At 38.1% G+C, this 20,789-nt stretch overlaps 1 protein-coding gene across 5 annotated transcripts in view; it reads left to right on the forward strand.

The window, feature by feature from the left end:
- The window catches only part of LDA (limit dextrinase), a 433,493-nt gene that overhangs the window by 286,908 nt on the left and 125,796 nt on the right, over window positions 1–20,789 (forward strand). For all 5 annotated transcript variants that reach the window (XM_089411946.1, XM_089411948.1, XM_089411949.1 and 2 more), the window contains one exon: window positions 15,801–15,872. In XM_089411946.1, the coding sequence (XP_089268072.1) occupies window positions 15,801–15,872 (72 nt within the window). The remainder of the gene's footprint in view (window positions 1–15,800; window positions 15,873–20,789) is intronic.

Here is a 20,789-nt window from a genome sequence, read left to right on the forward strand (position 1 = left end):
TTTGCAAGGAGATCTATAAATCGGTTGGGTCATCAAGATTCCTTGCATAAAGGAGGATAGACATAGTCCTCTAAGTAGTTAAAGTCATTGAACATATCAAAAGATCTTCTCTGAATTCATGGAAAGGGATACTTATGAAAGATCCCCTCATATAGCAATATTGGAGACATCAAAGAGATGTATATGATAAACTCATTCTCTGAAGGTGCAATGAAGAAGGTCACATGAAATCTGATCTACATGAAAGTAAAGGGTATTAAAGGGTGTAGGATATCTTCATAAGGTCCCATCTACAAGATCTAGGAAGGAAGATAATCATCATTGATTCATAATGAACTAACAATCAAGGTAACAAATATCCATGGGATAAGAAAGTTACCTCATTTGACAACTTATGGTCTCTATGCTAAATAGAGAAAGACAAGTTGATGGCAAAAGTATTGAAGGATAAAAGAACTCAAACATGTGCAGAAAGGAAAGGCAAGTTTGGTCCTCGAGCAAGATAGAATAGTATAGCTAAGATTCAATGTTATTGAAAGATTATGGAAAGAAGCTCATATCACTGGAAAGATGGAGGAAGCTGAAGAAAAGGGGCCAAGGAAAGACGGAGTAACAAATATCTACTATGAGTAAGATGATATCCCTCACAAAAGGGTCCTATCATAAGCTCCTAAATCTTGTTTTATAGATATGGCCAAGATAGTAAGATGCATCGTGGCATCATGAAAGCATTAGAAACAAGAACTCGGTGACATCACCATGGGAATCATGAAGGACAAAATCCATGGCAGTCAAACATGAAGGATATAGCTCTTGGGAACCTCATTGGACATGGAAGGAAAGAAAGAAGTCATCCAGGACAAGGCTCATCATACCTCAAGCCAGAAAGAAAACATCTGCCAGATGGGGACATACAAGATCTTCAAGATTCTCTAATCGGATCCTCATCAAAGGGTTCACTAATCTAGAGAGGAAGCAAGTGTTTCATTTGAAACTCCAACTTGCGGAATTCGTGAATGATGTTATTGTGACTTTAGAGGAGAAGAAAATCAAGAGGTTGAAGACACTTCAATCAAGGAAGCTACTGAAGGAAGCCTAGATGACCTAAAGATGAAATAAGGTATGTATGCTTGTATTTCAATTTATAGTGTCATGTTGTATGGTTGCAGGTAACATGGATCATTACTTCTAGCTTAAGAAGCATGATCAAGAGAAACAGGATCTCTTGCTCTGAAAGGATGTAGGAAGGCATAAGACACACTAAAATGAAATCAACATAATATGACTACAATTAAGAAACTCTGATTGAAAGCACCTGGGAATGGAATGTGTGGAGAAGGAAGAGATCGTGAGATAAGCAACCCTGATGAAGGTGATCAACATCCAAAAGACCAAGAAGACTTAACTAGGAAATCTCCCGAAAAGATATGAAGACTTTGATGGAAAAAGATGAAGACCCTTGACAATGGATATCTTTGGGAGATGTGTCAACATGTATGTAGGATGCTAATACCTATAGAAAGATGTCATGATGAAGAGCCATCTCACAAGGTACAATTTGATTTAATATTATGTTTTGATTTCTTGAATAATATCTGGATAAGTTCATGTAGGGCTACTTACAAGTACACCTAGAATTCATGTTGTGGATGGAAGAAGCATGATGAGAAAGAAGTAGTCATATGACGAAGGTTCCAGACATAAAGAAGGCCACTTTCCATGAAGAAAGGAATGACATGACGAACTAAGGAGGATAGTGATCAATGGCTATTGCCCTACAAGGAAGAAGCTCAACTGAATTTCATGACATCAAGGAGAGAAGTTGATCAAGCAGTTGAAGGACCCACAAAGAAGAAGTTGTTGATGTGTAGAAGAGTCCCTAGCTAAGAGGGAGCTCTGACAAGTTACCGATTAAAAGGGAGCTTGGGCAAGTTCTTGATCAGAGGGAGCTTGGGTACATTCCTTTAAGGAATGGGCATATCTTCCCCAGTTGAGAGGGAGAGATAGACAAAACATTTTTGTCTTCACTTTGGAAGAAAGAATGGAGGATTGGGTAATCATTTGGCATCCGATGCTCTTTGAGGATGTGTAGGGAATCCAAGACAAGAGTAGGCAAGCGAATCGATATTCTTTGAGGGCTGGGAACCCAAGATAAAAATAGTCCTAGAAGGTCATACTTAGTGAACACCAGGGTCGATATGTACCTTGAGAGACAATGATGAAGATGTCTATAGTCATTGGCCTCGCCAACATTGTGCTCTAATCTAATGAGAGATAGATCTGTCAGTCAAGGCCTTGCTGTGGAAACAATGTTGGTTACTATGATGCTATACATATGGGTTACCAATCTGATTCTTCTTATGAGAAATTCTTCAGATTGAGAATGACCAAGTACCATTATGAATACCTCCCTAGTTAAGAGGGAGTGTTGAAGAAAATGTAACTAGGTTCGGTCTTCATAAATGTAATTTTGATCTTTGTACTTGTAAAAGAAAAGATATATTATTTTTGTAAATTATAAAATGAGTTTCTTGCTCATTACATAGGTCCAACACATCTTGAAGTGCTATACGAAAGTCAAAGAGTCAAAGAAAATGTTAAAGAGCTCCTCTTGAGCATATATGTAATGTATATGAGTCAATCTAGTGTCTAGATCAACCCTCGAAGGCAAGCACAATCCTCTTGAAGAAGGTAGCAAGCAAAACAAAGTAAATACAGTCACGTCGGCTCAAAAATGAAGACACAACAGTTCACTTGGTCATGTTGGCTTAATATGTGGGTCAAACCACTATAAATAGGCGTGTAAGTTCAGAATTTTAGTCAAGAAATTTTGGAGAAGTCCCTGCAACTTCGGATGAGGACAGAACCTCGACATATCTTTGAAATCTCGGCCAATTTCAGGGGTACAGGAATCTCAGATGAAGTAGTACAATGTTTCGATTAGGAGAAGGATCCCTGTGGTTTTCAGATAGGTATTACAGGGGTACACAGTCTCAACATACTCTCACAGTCTCGGTTAAGAAGGAGCTCAGTAATTCCATAGTGATGTATTCTTGGCATAGCCATGACAAGTAAGATCTCGGTGAACACAGTCACATTCTCGGTGAAGATCTTAGTGCAATGATGATGAACACAGTTACATTCTTGGTCAAGGTGCAGTCATGATCCTAACATGGTTATGATCTCGCTGAAGGAACAACTATGATGAGACAGTGATGGTCTTGGTGAATCAAAATGCAGCTCTTCTATACATATCTCAATATGGAGATCTAGTTGATGAAGACCTCAGTGAAGGTACAACAAAGATGTTGCAGCAATAATGAAGTGGTGTAGTAGTGATGGCCTCAATGGTGCAACAATGATGATGAACTTAGCATTGAAAAAGAAGAGGATTGGTGTCTTGGTCTTGGAGTGGCCTAATAGGTCAAGGGTCATGGTCTTGGTATTCGTCAATTAGAATCTCTATAAGAAGAATTTTGTTCGGGCTTTCCTCTCAAATAGTGAGAGGTTTTGGCCCTGGCAGAAAGCCATCATCTTGTGTTCTTGTCTCTTTGTTTTGATAGCTATTTGATGAACTAAAGAAGACACTCTAATAATAACAAATGAAGATTGTGCTAAGAAGAAAAGTTAACATACCTCACAAATAATTATCATGAAAGAAGAATCTCATTAACTCTAATTGCCCTATATGCTTCAACAAATAGATTGTTGCTAGTGTGGCCTTTTGTGACACTGTTTGATTGAGGAAGCTCTTCAGTGAGCTATTTGAGCACATGCTGGATACCATCGTGATCTATTGTGATAATCATAGTGGGATTTGCCTTTCAGAGAATTTCGTGTTCCACTACCGCTCTAAGCATATTGATATCAGATACCATTTTATCTGAGATATGCTACAACGGGGAGAAATAATGCTCCAATACATCAATATTGATGAGAAGGTTGTTGACATCCGCATGAAGGCCTTGGGGAAGGTCAAATTTTTAGCCTTCTAAGAGAGACTTGGAGTCATGGAAGGACCCTCCCTTAAGTTGAGAGGGAGTGTCCCACTTGAGTTGGACATTGAGCTGTGGGAGCTCTTGGGTGCTTGGGGTACTTCTTAGAGTTATGAATGACCATAGGGTGAGTGGTTCACCTTCCCCTTTGATACCCCATGATGGTTGACATGTGTGTAGGGTGAGTGGTTCACCTTCTCTTATGGCATATCAATAGGATGAGTGGTTCATTTTCTCCTGCGGATGCCCCAACATACATCCTACCCATTTAATCTGGGACTCATGCGAAGTACCTCTTATTTGGCCAATGAGTTGGTAAAAGAGGATAGGGACCATCGAACTGTAGATGGACGCATCGTGTATTGCCGTACTCCCTATGTCTAGGATGCATGGTGTTCAACAACTTGATTATTCATGATCAAATCCAATTGGGCTTCTACCCTTGTATTGACTTCGGTCAGTGGAGAGTGGCAAGGTCTTGTGACTCACTCTCGATTGATTCCTTTTTATTATTACGTCAGTGTTCAATATAGTTGAGATGAGATGCAAAGACGGTACATGATGATAGGATGACATGATGATGGATGGATTGGCAGGTGGAATTCTACGAGGGAGTGTTAAAATTGGCAACTAGGGCCAAATTCCACTTTGGACAATTCATTTGATGGAGATGATTATTGGATTGAATTCCTTTTTCCAATAGGACCAAAATCGACCTAAAGGTCATCAAATTTGGATAAGGAAAAATATGTTTTTGAGATCAAGCCCACACATGTGCAAATTGTCAAGGTCGGCCACATCAACATGTAGACTCATGAAACCTAATGGACATGTCTCTTGACCCTCAATGACTTGTATAAATAAGAGAGACCTCCATCCTCATTTGGCACCTCATCAACTCAACATATTTTTCTCTCTCCTCATTTGATTGGTTCGTACACCTTATTGGGCATCTCTTTTCCTCACGTGTGGCAGAAATTCAGGATGAATTTTAGAGGCCGAATTTTAGATCTGTTGTAGGGTTTGGCCAATGTTAACCAAGGGGTATTTAAACAAGTTTGACTGCGATTTTCTGGGAATCTTTCTGTTTGGGCAAGTTGCATTGTTTGGCACACAAACGAAGATTTTCTAGGCATGTTGATTGGGCTGACCACAGAATTTGACCACTCTTTTATTGACTTTTTTGGGCTGACTTTGACCAGGAAATAAGGTTGAGTTTGACTGGGTTTGACCGAGCTACATTGAGGACTGTTCGCTGCTACATTGACTAGCGTTGTCTTTTTGGTTAGGGCAGAATTTCGCTGTTGTTGATTGCGGATTTGAAAAGGCTGTTTTGATTGTGATTTGGCAAGTCAATTTTGAATTTTGTACTCTCTCTCTCTCTCTCTCTGTGTTGAACATTTGATATAATAATAAGAAGAATTCATCGAAGTGTCTTCCCCATCTTGGGGTTTTTCCCTGGAATTTTCCAATTCCTGGTGTTCTCTTAGATTGGCTTGTCTTCTGCGTTTGTTGTTTATGTTCTATCTACAATTATTGTGAATGTGATTAATGGTTAACCATTAATGTGATTAGTATTAGAAATTAAACTGGAAATTGTCATTGGGATATCTAAAGGACACTGAAGTAATTGTTTCAAGCATAGAACATACCATTGTTAACTAAAATTAACAATACTAGTCCCTAACATGTCCCTCAAAGGATAAAACAAATAATATCAATATTACAATTGTTTCAAGCATAGAACATACATTTGTTAACTAAAATTAACAATACTAGTCCCTAACATGTCCCTCAAAGGATAAAACAAATAATATCAATATTACATCATCATCCTCAATCCCTTTTGGGACAAGTGCCCAGAGGAAATCATGTATATGGTCATGGGCATTTTGATCCGTAGTCCCTTTGAAGTTGGGTAACAATTCATGATATTTGTCAGGTAAAAGGTTCGGGGTTGTCACTCAACTTCAAAGGTCTAAAAACACTAGCAAGGAGCTCTTTGCTTCTTGGGATCTTGGGTTGGTTTTGATTTTGGTTGGAATTAGCATTTTCATCCATGTAGGAAGTTGTGTGGCAAACCTTTTCAAATTCAGGGAGATGGTTAGTTCTAACAGGTGATGAAGTTCTTGCCCAATCCTAGTTATAGGAGGAATATTGTCTTCTTCAAGTAAACTAGGGGATTGGATAATGAATGGAGTCGCTAGAGGAGTACTTGTAATGTCGTTAATGAATCAATTCCTCGATTCACAAGGAATGAAGACTTGCTTTTTCCTCGGCAACAACACCAAAAACTTTTCCACACAATCTAGCAGGGTCCTACGAGGAGTACCTTAGAGACAATTACTAGACCAAATGACAACAATTGGACAAAGACCCACTCTCACCTCAGTCAGTGTCCCCTGCTCTTTACGGACTTTCACCGATGGGAGGAGTCTCGATATAAGGAAAGTCACTCGAATGATAAGATCAATGGCACAATGTGATGTGATTTTTGCAACCCATTCGAAAGAGAGGCTCAAATAATGGCTCAATTGCTTTAGAGGGTGGCTAATAGATCAAGAAATGATTATGAGGAGACCTAGACCTAGGACAAAAGGTTATTCAATTACAAGGGATACTCCTAGACCAAAGGTTTCTTATGGAAGCAAGATTTCAATTAGGGCTTTGTATGATGATAACACACAAGGTTTTAGAACCAATAGAGAGACCTAGGAGAATCCAAGCGAGACCTAGGGGTAGAGGATGATCTTCAATGAGATATCTAGGTCAAGCAAAGTTGAGAAAGGCAAAAGAATGATTAATTTCCTTTGAGTTTTCAAGAGAAAATGACCTTTGGAATGCCACTAACCAAAGAGGTTTAAGGGTAGAAGTGATGTTGGAGTTAGGGTTTGAGATATTCCTCAAACTAGCCATGAGAATCGCTTCAAATTTTGAGGGTAACTAGCAGTAGCTTGCCAACTCGCTCCTCAAGGTGACCTCTCTAATGCCGTTCGCACTAGGCCCTAGTTGGCCTTTTAGGGTTAGGGCATAAATTTGAAAAAAGGTGGAAGAAAATATTTTTAAGGTTGATCACCTAGGAATGAGACGCAACGCCTTATCAATTGGGAGAGATGGATTCAAGATTTCTTTTGATGCAAGACCTTCTCTCTATCAAGGTGACCTATGCAGCGCTTTGCTAGCCCTAAAGAAGCAACAACTCAACTACAATAAGTATTTATACTTCGCTTGGCAACGATTGATAGATATTCAAGGATGCAATATGCAAAACGAGCCTCTAGTAACATTCATTCACATCATCTAATGAGTAATGCATGCAATACTTAGATAATCCAGTGTTTTTCATGAATTTGCATGAAATTAGGGCACATATAAGATTATGACAAGATATTCCTTACATTAGACATGCAACAATGTAAAGAAATAACATCAAATAGCACTTACAAGGTAACATGTGTATATCCATCCATCAAACTTGCAAATAGAAGCTCCAAGGCAAGATAGCAAAAATCCCAAACATCAAAATGCATCAATAACTACCAATTTCGTCCATCAATTGCAGGTCCAAATTCTTTTTACAAGAGAAATCTTAATCCAAAATGATGATGAGCTACAAAATGAGGCTCTCATTCAATTTATATGAGCCGCTCACAAGTTCGAACAAACTAACTAGCCTAATGAAGCCCCTAAAAATGTTTTAATGTGCAAAATGACAATTACTTTGGTGACAAACGCACCAAATAGCTGAAATGTGCAAAACCATGAGACCATGAAGAACCATGAAATTTAAATGCTAGGCAATTCACAATCCAGGAATTTAAAATCATTTTTCTTTAATGACCCAGATCTAGAAAAAATTGTTAATTTTCCTATAGTCAATCTTTAGAGACGATTTAAAAATTGTTAAGTGTGTTTGACTATAGAAAAATTAATATCACAAAATTTTCCTTTAAAATTTTTAGTCCAAAAACCCTCGACACAAATAAAAACCCAAGAAGGAACTTTAGATTAAAAATTTCATTATTCCTTAGGCAAATTTTAATGTGCTAAGTTTTATGAGAAAATTTAATGCGGCAAATGCTTAATGAAGTTTTTTAATGTGACAAAAGTAAAAATTCGAAAGGGTTAATGAATTAAATTTTTAATGGGCCAAAGGCCACATAAAAAATTTAAAATCTTTTAATGTGAAAATTTCTCTTTTGATTTAAATTTTTTTCTGAAGTCTTAAAGTCACACAAAATGGAAATGAAATTTTTATTTAGGTTTTTGTTTTTATATCAAACAAAAAAATAAAAAATTCATGAAGAAATCAAAACAGAAAGCAAAAATAAAAAATCGATTCCTAAAAATAATCGAAGTCACTAAACAATAAAAACAAAAATATTTTTTTTTTAAGATTTTTTTTTTTTTTTGTAAACTATGGTAAGGCCTTTTCTATTAACATCAACCAGCGAAACTATATACAAAAACAGGGATCCTCCTCCCGCCCCGAAGGGAAACCGGGAAGGAGGGCCACCACAAGTTAGAAGTTTTCAGCATAAAGCTGAGACAATACAAAAACAAGTTTAAAACAAAACCTTCAGTCTACCTACCAGCAGGAGCTATACCCTATCATCTTATGCATTCCATATCCTATGCCAAAACTGATACTATTGGTCCTATCAGGTGAAAATTGAAAGCAAAACAAAGACATATCAATCATCCATAATCTCCGGTTTCACCTCTTCCTTGCGGTGCTCCTTGGTTATTAGCTTCAGAGTGTTTTGGATATCCTCCAATTTCCTATCCTGTTCCAGAATTGCGACTTGCAGACTCTTCATTTCCTCTTTCAGGCTTGGGTACCCTTGCGCAATCTCAGTCATTTCTTCCACAATCTGTTCCATTGCTTTGCTCAGCAGACACTTCATCACCCAATATATATGCAGGGCCTGTTTATACTGGGAGAGGCGACCCCTGGTGTTACCAGGATCAGACATAAGAGGGCTCCATTCATTCATCTTAGGGTCCGAGGCCTCCTCCAGGACTCTCTCTTCCAAATTCTCTATAATTCTTCTTATCTCCACATTGCCCTCATTGTTGTACACGCGCTCCACATCTCTGGCCATCTGGTTCATGGTGCGTCGACCTCTTTTCCATTGGTTGGGAGACTGAGGTTCTGAATCATAGTCCCCAGCATGCCCGGTATTTCCTCGTCCCCTGCTTCCTCTGCCCTTGCCTCTCCTAGAAGGCCGACCACGGATGATACCCTGGCTGCCTTGTCCGACCTCGAACCTCCCTCTCCCCCTGCATTCCTCCTGCATATTTCTCATCTCGCCTTCTCTGTATATTCCCTCTTCTGCCAACACCTCCTGGTCCTTCCTCCTGAACCTCTCCTCGCTTTCCTTTACGTTCTGGTGGTTATCAGTCCCCTGAGAGCTATCTTCCTCCTGTATCCTCTGCTGCCTCGTCGTCCTCTTCCTTCTGCCACCCTCTTCGCTATATACTCTAGCCTGCCTGCCACCCTCAGCCATAGTCTCTTGCTCTTTACGAAAACTGTTTCCAGGAAATTTACTCCAGGTATCCACCGCCCTCGCCACCTTGCATGTCCTTAAATTCTTAGCATCAATGTCTGCTGCTGCTCCCTTTAAATTATTGCCACCTCTTCTGTCCACTACCACCTGATCGCCGCCGTTTCCCATCCCTTCTACTGCCATGATGATCTTGGAGCCATGTCTCGGGGTGCTCTCCTCGCAGTGATCTCCCTTCACATCCTTTATTATGATTGCCCAAAAGTGAGGCTTGTACTGATAAGCCCTACCCATTATCATTAGGTTACCCGGAGTCCTTTCCTTCACCCCGATCGGGGATTTTTTTAAACAAAACTCAAAACAAAAATAAAATGGAAAAGAAACATCGAATTATGTTAATAAAGCTAAAATTTAACCCTAATGAATACACAAACAAAATAATAACAAAATAAGAAAAAAGAAAGCGAAATCGAATGAAATGTTTGATGCAGGTTGATGATGTATGTAGGTCGATGAAGAAGGGAGCTTGAAGAGAGCGAGGTTTGAAGGAATACGAAGGCAACAATGTAGTGGTTTAGTGCAGGTTTTGACGGTGGCAAAGGGGTGAGGAGCTTGATGCAAGCTCAGGCAACAGGGCCAGAAGCGGCGGAGCATGAGAAGTCACTGACAAGGCAGCCGACAGGGAGCAACGATTGCAAGAGCGAGGGATCTCAAGGGAGCAACATGAGATGGAGAGACGACGGAAGGGTTTGCAGGTTAGGAAATGGAGCTCGAGGGCAGTGAAGGTTTGCAGGCACATAGAGAGAAGGAGGAAAGAGTAGGAAGCTAAGGGACAAACACAGCGGAAAACGCAGAGGGGAAGCTGCTATTTGGCAGAGAGAGGACTCAGATTTTGCAGAGAGAGGGAAGTAAAAACACAGTAGAGAGGAGGGCTCAATAAGGGAACATGCAAAAAAAGAAATGGTAGCCCAAGAAACCCTTAAAAATTTTCCAGAAATTTATATGTTAAACCAGTATACTCCAACTTTAAAATATGCTCTAAGAAAAACTCATGAAATCCCCAGATATAAATTTTGAAACCCTCAAACTGGAAAAAGTTTGGAATAATGCCCCTGCAAAATGATTTTGAGGCCAGATTTTAACCTGAAGGGTTAGATCTAGGTTCAAATAAAAATTCTTTTTCAGATCTGAACCTGGAAAAAAGAAAACAAAACACCTAGACAATATATACAATAATAAATTTGAAAACCCCAATAAACCCTTGTTAGATAATTACAATATTTACAGACTGAAAGCTCTAAGTAGCCAGATCTACCATTATGCTGCAAAGAAATTGATTTTTTAAAATTTTAAATGGAGGTACTAGCTTAAAACCCTCATGCATCCACAAAACAACAATCTTATGATAAGCCCTGGGATTAGATAGATGGGCTCTTCAGAAAATGCAGATCGAGAGTTGGCTGGTCCAACTGAAGACTATCCCCTAACGCTCGATATTTTCTCAAGATTTCCTTGCAAAACTTATTCCAACCATTAAAAATAGAGAGAAGAAACAATAATTAAATTAAGACAGAATAGAGATACCTGCTATTATGTTTGAAATTAAAATTATTATTTAAAATCCAACAAACTGAACAAGATACCTGTGCTCAGATCACTCTTAAAAAGCTATTCATCAATGGCTTCAGAAAAATTAAGCATGAAATAATAACATCTTACAGCATGCCCATGAAGAGTAACGCCATCAGATTGTAACCCCAAAGTCTTTCTCTATTATCCAGGAAAAGATTACACAAGAGCTTTTTGTTTGGCACACGACTTAGAGATCGGATCGATCGACTGACAAATGACCTCCTATTTAAAGATAAATCCTCCAACGACTAGTTCGGGTGATTCTTGTCAAAGTAATCTCGATCGTTGATAAAGATCAAAATATAATTTCATCCAGTGTTGCAGGAACCGTCCCCCCCAAGGATCCAAAGGCAGATCTGCGTCCCGTATGGATCTGCCACCGATCCATTGGCGGAATCAGATCTGCGGTTCCTCCTTTTTTTGGCAGTTCTTGGAAAATTGGATTCATGGGGTCCCGATCCATGGCTTCTACTACCCGATCTGCGGTTCCTATTTCCCGATCCGCGGATCCAGAAAGGATCGGGTGCAAACGTGTGAAGGTTTGGGCGTGTATCCACTGCGGATTGCGAGCGGATCCGAGAGAAGGTGGATGGTTCTGCGGGGCTTTTTTTGTTTTTGGAAATTCCGCACTGTTCTGTGAGGAACTACACTTTCCGAATACTCCCAAGGTGCCCCTTGATGCTCCCTTGACGCTTCCTAGATGCTTCCTAATGGTAATGTTAAATTCTTAAAGTAAAAATGGCATTCTCCTTTACATTCATTTCCATCCGTTTACTTAAATTTTTTACATTACCATGAAATGACTCGGGATGTTTGAGAGTGGTTCCAACCTCATTAGACTTCATATGGAGAAAATAGAATTTCATATCCCATTCAAAATTCAGCAGACTTAACAATTTTCAGGATCAATGGTATTGTGGCACTTCATTGGATTATATCATGTATGAGGGCATGTGATTGGCATTTAATCAAGAGGAACAAGCCCTATATACCCCAGTGTTGGCGTTATTGATTGTTGAACTCTTTTGTCATGGCCTTAGCAATTATGTACTCTTCACTCAAGTCAAAATCATTGATCAAGCATGTTAAGCTTTCTCTACCATATTATAAGGCTTGAATTAAGCTTTTTGATCAAAATTAGGCGATGTTGACTAAAATCCCTATAGAATTGAAGTAGAGGCAAAGGCTAGAAAAGAGAAGAGGAATCTAGATTGTAGATGGTCGATGCTAGAATAATTAATCATTGATGTAAAATGGATGCCATATCTATCTTGATTTATGTAAAAATATGCATGTTTTCATGTCTTTTACAACTAATTTGGTATTTTGGATGTTTTTTAAATATAAATGCATATATATATATATATATATAATAGACGCTTCCGAGACGCTTCGCTTCCTAGATTTTTGGAAAATGATGCTTCCGCGTCTTCGGTTCCAAAAAGCATTCCCGTTTCGTCCCCGCTTCATGCAACATTGATCTCATCTTGTTGAAATATTTTTTTTCTAAGAAATTCGATTTTTTCATTTAAATGCACTTAATTAACTCAAAATAAAAATTTGATTTTGACTTAACCCCCAGGGATCAAAGGTTTAAAATTTATCAAAATAATTAATTTACCTTAGTCCCAGGACCTCTTAAAATTTAATTTTTTAGAACCGGCGAGTTTTCCCTTTGGAGAATTTAAATTTACATAAGACTTAGAATTAATTAAATTTCTGGCTTAGGATTTTAATTAATTTTAGGCTAGGAAATTTAATTAATTAACCTATGAGGGGATAAATTATTTTTTCAACTCTCAAATGTTTAGCCATGGTGTTTTAATTATGAGGGACCATGCGCTAGACATTTTACATCAAGATTTACACATTTTTACACCATAAAGAGGGAAAACCCATTTGTTACAAACCCTCACAGACTACCCATTTCTACGACACAACTATAATCCAGCAGACCAAACAATTTGTAATAAAATAATCTAACCAAAGTGTCAGGATTATTGCCAAATTAATTTTACATAGACTCGATCTAGAACACTAAGACTCGCCTAAGATCCTAGTGACAAAATCCATTTCAGCTTTGGGGTAAGATTGGAGGGAAAAACGTTGCCGACCATCCGAAAATGGATTGGTGAGATAAAAAACCTCCCAGAATGGAGATCATCACTAGAAAGGTAGGTTTACTTAGGTTTTTACAGACACGACATGGTTTTGCTGAGATTATTATACTCGCAGAATGGGTTTACATTACAATATGATGATTAGGTTGATGATGATAGCTGGATGACACGAACACATCGATCAGGCGATATCCCTTTTGCAAAAAAAAAGGGGGTGGACTGCTATGGGGTCATTGACACGAAGTGGTCAACAAGTATCATGTGAAATGATGGTGGAACGAAGTGGGGCAACATTGAAGGCTTCAAGCCACATGCCATGGTAGAAGGGTAGCTATAATAAGGGAAGCCCACACATTGGGTGTATGGATGTAAGAGGGAGAAATTGTGGTACATGAGTTACCCTGGCCTTTGTTTTTCCACCCTTCTTCATATGCTTTTTGCCTTTTATTGATTTTTCTTTCTTTTTGCTCAGGGCTCTAGGGGATGAGAGCATGAATGAAAAAGCAATGATTACACCCCTTAAGGTTGGCCAGTTCATCGCCCACTAGGATTTGGGGCAATCATGGGTTCCTTAATGATGCAGGTGGCATTCATAGGGGCCCTAGGAATCAGTGTGATGGCCATAGTGATAAGATACTTCAACTATAGACTTTCCTCGATCAAAACTCACTACAAATGAGGCCTAAGAAAACCTTTTGAAATATGAAAATTACATACAAATTTCAGACTTGAAATGAAGAGGAAATATCATGAAGAAAGAGAGGTTAAGTCTCTCTTAAGGCCCACAACCTAAAGAGAAAAAGAGGAAGCCTTTTAATGAACTTGGACTAGCGAAGGATGGGCCTCAAAAGGGCTCACGACCTTGCTATAAAGATGTCCAACAAATGCAAATGGGTCCTGCAAAAATAAATTAGTAGTTTTGGAAGAATCTCTCCTCCAACTTGATGCCAAAGTGAACTTGAATTGCTACTCAAAAGGCTGCAAAACAAATCAGAAAATTAGTGGAGAGAGCATGCAAAAGAAAAAACAATAATACACAACTAGTATACAAGAACTAAACCAGTTCATGGAAGTGAGACTCCATGCTTGTCTAGTGTAGAAAAATTCTCTGCTTAGCTCATATATTCATTGGAAACCTCTAGATGTAGATCAAACAAAATATAAAATTTGAATTTATAAGTGATTCAAGTAGAATATGAGAAAAGAGAACTCCCCTTCTTTGCTTCTCCTTGGATGAAGACCTTGAAGTGAAGATCGACAAGTCTTTCGTATCTTGAGTTCGGGAGTGAGTTGATCTATGTGAAACTTCTCCCATGCCCAAGAGGATCCTTCACACAATTCCAAGATAATATTTTCTACATACTTGGAAACAAGTATTATCACACATAAAGGAAATAAAGCAATACAATGAGTGATAGAAACTAAATATTCTTTCAAAATTCAATTAACATTTTTCACTCCTGGAATAGTACTCTAAATCAAAGATATGTGCAAGATAGCTTGCACATATCAAACCAAAATGGATGGAAATAGAAACTAATACAATTCAAATACATAAGAAATTGAAGCACAAGTACAATAATTGGAAAGGGATCACCTCATGATAGAAAGATAACATCACCAATGATACCCCAAAGTCTTTGTTTTATTAGCCAAAGCAAGTGTACAAATTGACAGAGTTTCCTCAAGCCCAATAGCTCATAACATGAATGCATAGTGAAATGCTCACATAAATAGAAGAATGGGAGCAAATCCCAATGACAGAGGTTCGAAGGCACTAAGGATTAGCCATCTCTTATCCATTGTTATATTATGATGTTGTGGAATCACATGTGAGCAACATCCTTGTGTTGGATGGGTTATGACTATGTGGCATTAACCAATGGAGAAGAGACTAGATGGAGTTTGGAGTTGGGGATATCACTTTTGCTATAGATAGGTTGAAAGCCAACTATGGAAACAATATTATGCATTACCATCACAACCCTATAGTGAATGACAAGGCATGAATCCATGCTGTCCCTGTTACATTTTGTTCTATTTTGTGTATATTTCATGTGTGAATAATAGGTCCTTAATTAGGTCCCTTCATCCCTCATTTCTATAGTAAGCATCGACTCTAATATGGGACATCATGAATTTACTATAATCTAATATCATAATGTGTCTCACTTAAGTGCCTTACAATTGATTTTTTGCATTTTTTAACTATGTTCAAATGCATTTATACATCACAAAGACAATATCAAATTCATATGATTTAGCTCAATTGACAAAGCATCAATGCTTATGATGCAATATTAATTGTACTTTAAGACTCAAAAACATGACCTTATAACTTCTTTTGTAAAATAAGTTTATTTAGACCAACTTTAGTAGGAACAACACAAATATTTCTTTTTTGTTTGTAGTTTTTCATTCACATATTAATTGTGGTTTCCTGTAAAGTCTGTATCGATCAACATTAAGAATTTTCTAGAAGAAATAATGTTAATAGATAGTTCGTTCCCACAATTCTCATATTATCCTTCTTGACAATATGGCAGCCAAACAAGCACAACCATGGAAATAAGGATGATGTAACAAAGTATCTTGCATCAACAACTGATTGGATTCATGTGAGTGCTTGACATTTCCCTAGTTTGCAGTATTCCTAATAGCTTTTGATGAATACAACTGTTTTTCTATATAGTTTAGAGCATGTTTTAATGTAGGTCCTCGAATTTTATAATGAAACTTTCTCAAGAGTTTGTAAGCTTTCATTGTGGTCTTCTTTCTTTTTGTGGCATTGTCTTTTCTTCCTTGGCTGAGGTATCTAAATGCTTGTCACCCAATTGCTTTTGTAGAATACTATAATAACATTGCATGAAACCACTATTCAGATGGTTCAAATTAAACATAAATGCACCTATGGCATTAAAATAATGATATAAATATTGTAGTAAGAAAGTGTCTCTACAGGAAGAGTTCATGGCTTTGTTAGGAGAAGCATCAAACTGTGCTATATTTTATCAAAAGCTGTAATTAGAGCCGTATGTGTTTGTTTGTACATGCTGGGCTCTAACCTGTGATGGATCTGATATCTTAAGAACTATAGAGATTCCTTGACAAGCTAATGTAACTCTTGTGCAATTCAAACCTAAATACTATTAGACATAAAATCATATTTGTTTGCCGTGAAGCGTGGTTAGAAATAGAAGTGATGTCCCTGTATGATTAGATATCAACATGTTGACAGCTGTATTAATGGTTGTATTAAGCCATTGCTTGCTTAACTTTAGAAATTGTTAGTCAATATAAACTTTAAAGGGTCACACATAAGATGTGGATGTTAATCATTCTACTTGACTCCCATTTGAGAGTATGTACTCATCTTGTTTAGTTCTTGAAGATATGATACACTACACATACTAATTTAACAATAATTAGAGTGTGCTCTAATTTTGTTTCTATCTATTATGGTGTCAATATGGTTGATTATAGTTAGATGTTTTCTTCGTAATTTTTTTGTTCTCTTCCTTGTCGATGTTTGTAGCATTGGGAGGTCTTCAGCATAGGCTATGTATCTAGCATGCATGAGAGAGTCCCCTTTAGGTGCTTGCTCAAGAGGAGCAAGTATTATAATTTCTTTCCTAAGTTTTAAGTAAGAAAAAGTTGTTGAAGAATGTAACTAGGTTCGTCTTCATATTTATATTTGAGTCAAAGAATGAAAAATATTTTTTTTTTATTATTAAAATGACTTATTAAAGTATGGGCTTCATGCTTGGGTCAACAATTTATAGGTCAAAGTCCCCATTGAGGACATTTAGGTTTTATACTGAGCCATTAGAGTCATTGTCCATTTAATGAGACCCTTCTTGGGCTTTTGAATCATGTAAAAATAATTAGTAGAGTCAAAAATGTAATTTTTCACCTCCACACCAAGTTGGCCTACAGGAGGACAATTCAACCCATAGAAGAGGCTATATATACAAGAGTAGTTCGATCTATTTGGACATCAAGTCAACAAGTTCGATACACATCAAGGAAGTGCAGAAAAAGTGTGAAGTTTAAGGAGAAGAAGGAAGAAATACAAGTCGAAGTTTTTGGGTTATATCTGTCTCTCTCTCTTTTATACGAGTTACTAGGCTATTTGCTGGATCGAAGTTCTGGTGCTGGAAAGGTTGAAATTCTGAATGTGCTGGGTCAAAGATTCCGCCGCTGGAAGGTCAAAATTTTGGATTTGCTTGGTCGGAGTGCTACTGCTGCAAGGTCGAAGATCTAGATCAATGTTGCTGGGAGTAAGGGTTGGCTTGGTGATTGGAGGAGGTCTGAAGAGTCTTGGATTATCTCGTTTTAACTACCAAAGGATGAAGTTTGACGGGGTTTCCCCCTAGATAGGGGTTTTTCCCTGGAAGAGTGCCTACATCTCGTGTCTCTTGTTCTTGTGATCTTCATTCAGAGATAATTTGGTAATTGCTTGATGAAAGATATATAATAAAGAAATAAAAGAAGCCAACATAATTCACAAGTAATTATCAAGAAAGAGAAATCTAACCCTAATTCTACTAACATTGATTTCTCAACATGGATTTAGAGCTAAGGTCAAGGAAGATTGGAGATCACTCTATTGGCTTGAAAGAAAGCACTGTTGATTTTTGTAGCATCAGATGTGTTCTTGCTATGAAATTTTGTGGAGAGGCTAGAATACATGTATTCTCCAAAACCTAGAAATCATTTCTGAAAATTCCACATAGAGATAGCTTAATTAAAATAATCAACTTTTTTAAATGGTTCCCTAAGTCTAAACTTGGGAAATTTGGTTAATTAAAGGGTATTAATTAATTCATGGTGAGAATCTTCTAGAAGAAGACATGGATTGACCTCTAGTTAATCTTAGCCATCAATTATGTTTTAATCTTCCCTGTTGGTGCTCCAATAGGAGATTATAAGAAGAAGTCGATGGATAGATGGAGAACACACCAGGGCAGATACTCAGTTGCTCCAACAGATCAATTTTCTCAGTGGCTGAAGTTCAGCAAGAGAAAATTGAGTCAGAGAGTGAGTTGCAGGTTGGAGAGAGGGCATTAGCATAGTCTAAGAGTGCACGAAAAATATGGAGGAGACAACACAGAGGAGGGACGCAGGTTAGCACAACGGAAAGGTTGAGCAGGGCCCATGCAGTCATTGTGCAAAGAGTGACGCAGAAGGGCCAGCGAAAGAGGCAGGAGGCCCTCTTCGGGGTCAGAAAATTGCTGTGGAGTGTGAGAAATTCAACGGTAAATTTCTCTCAGTGACTCTTCCTCTATTTTGTCTTGTACAAAATTATTGCTGAAGATTAATAAAAGAAACCCTCATCTGTTGCACCGGTTTTCCCACATTGGGTTTTTCCGGGGACAATTGTCCAAAAATAATTGTGTCACTGTGGTTATATATGTGCTAGTATTTTCCTTGTATTTATTTTCCGCAGAATTTTAGTTGTGAAGGCTGCAGTGTATGTATTTTGATATTACCGTAGAAAACTACAAATAATTTGTTTAAGCAATTAAACAAATAGAAGAAATATTATCAGTTACTGCAGTAGGATTTGGGATCACCGAATTTTCACATGGTAGCACAACACTGGTAAAGCAGGAAGAACTCAATTGCAATGACTTAAGTGCTGGGAAGAAAATAGCACAGAAAATTATGGATAATCAAGAAACCTTAGAATTATCTTCCAGATTGGAAGATGAGTTTGTGTGTCTTTCAAGATCGGCTTTGGCTGGTGTCTGGTATATTGATAGCGGGGCTTCATCTCAGATGACTGGAGTAAGGGAATATTTCTCGAGCTATCAAGAGGAACAAATGGACTTCTAGATCACTATGGGCAACATAACTAGATGTACTCTAGTAGGGAGAGGCACCATAGACTTTCAGACGGAAGCAAGAACCAATACTAGCACCATGAATGTACTGCATGTGCCAGGATTGGGCATGAACCTAATTTTAGTGTCCCAGTTGTAGGACAAAGGATACGATGTATACTTTGTGGGAAAGAAAGTACATGTCAAGCATCCTACCTGGAAGAAGGTGAGATAGATTGGAGTTTGAAGCAACAAGCTATATATATTGCAGATTGATTCTCTAATGGCACTAATAAGTAGTGATAACAACAATAGAAAGGAGCTGAATGAACTATGGCATAGGAGGATGGGACACTTGCACCATGGAGCACTCAGGATGCTTAGAGAGACTGTAACAGGAGTTCCAGCTCTCAACACCGAGCAAAATGATCTATGCCAAGGATGTGTACATGGAAAGTACGCAAAAGAAGTGTTTCCCAAAAGTGGTAGCAGAGCCAATGGTGTATTGGGATTGATACACTTAGATATTTGTGGCCCTATGTCCACTAGAGCTCTTAGCGTTGGCGAATATTTTGTCTCCTTCATTGATGACCATTCTAGAAAAGCCTAGATCTACTGCTTAAAGACCAAGGATGAGGTCTATGATCGGTTTCGAGAGTTCAAAGCTCTTGTAGACTACATGACAGGGAAAAGGATCAAGATACCCAACAACAAAAACCCTACTCTCCTTCCTTCACACGTGTGAAGAGAGAGAGAGAAATAATCCAATCACTTGATCTTTGTCCTTTTTCTTCCTTCGCTAGCCTCTTTCTTATTCACCTACACTTGCTTGATAAGAGAATGAATTCTGTCACTAGGAGGTTGAGTTCCCTCCTATATATAGGCTTCCAAGGTGGACGAAGTTCCTCAAATTAGGATGACTTCTTAGCTGGCAAGCCGACTTGGTCTTGGAGGGTATATAGACACTTTTAAATACAAAAATAATTCATTTTACAAGTTACAATGTGCCTGATGGGATCTTCATCATATGACAATGACTCTTTTGAATTCTTGACCTAGGACAAAACCTAGAATCACTCAATGGGTGCTTGACCTCTAAAATAAAATACCTTGAGCATGAAACCCATGCTTCAAAAATAACAATAATAATTTTTCTTTCATTTTACAGTATATAAGACTCAAAAGAACATTTCATATTTATGAAGACCGAACCTAGTTACACATTTTTCAACACTCCCTCTTAACTAGGCAAGTATTCATAAGTGGTACATGGACATTTTCAATTTGAAGAGATCTCATAAGAATAGTCAGATTGGTGAGCCATCTATTTAGCATCATACCAACCAACATTGTCACATAGCAAGGCATTGACTAACAACTCCATCTCCCCACAAGATCAGAGCACAATGCTGGCGAGACCAATGACTAATAGACACCATCATCATTGTCTCTCAAGGAACATACCCCCCTTGGGTGTTCGCAGAGTATGTCCTTCCAGGACCATTCTTATCTTGGATAGCCAGTCTTCAAAGAATATCGGTCCTTTACAACTACTCTTATCTTAGATTCCCTATCTCATCCTCAAAGAGTATTGGATGCGAGATGCTTACCCAATCCTCCATTCTTTCTTCCCAAAGTGAAGACAAGAATGATGTGTCCATCTCCCCCTCTCAACTAGGGAGGATTTATCAACCAGTCCAAGATTGTCTC

This window comes from Pinus tabuliformis, chromosome 3_1 (assembly GCF_031772625.1).
Source record: "Pinus tabuliformis cultivar Carrire ecotype Pingquan chromosome 3_1, CPIR1, whole genome shotgun sequence".
In the NCBI taxonomy this organism is placed as follows: Eukaryota; Viridiplantae; Streptophyta; class Pinopsida; order Pinales; family Pinaceae; genus Pinus; species Pinus tabuliformis.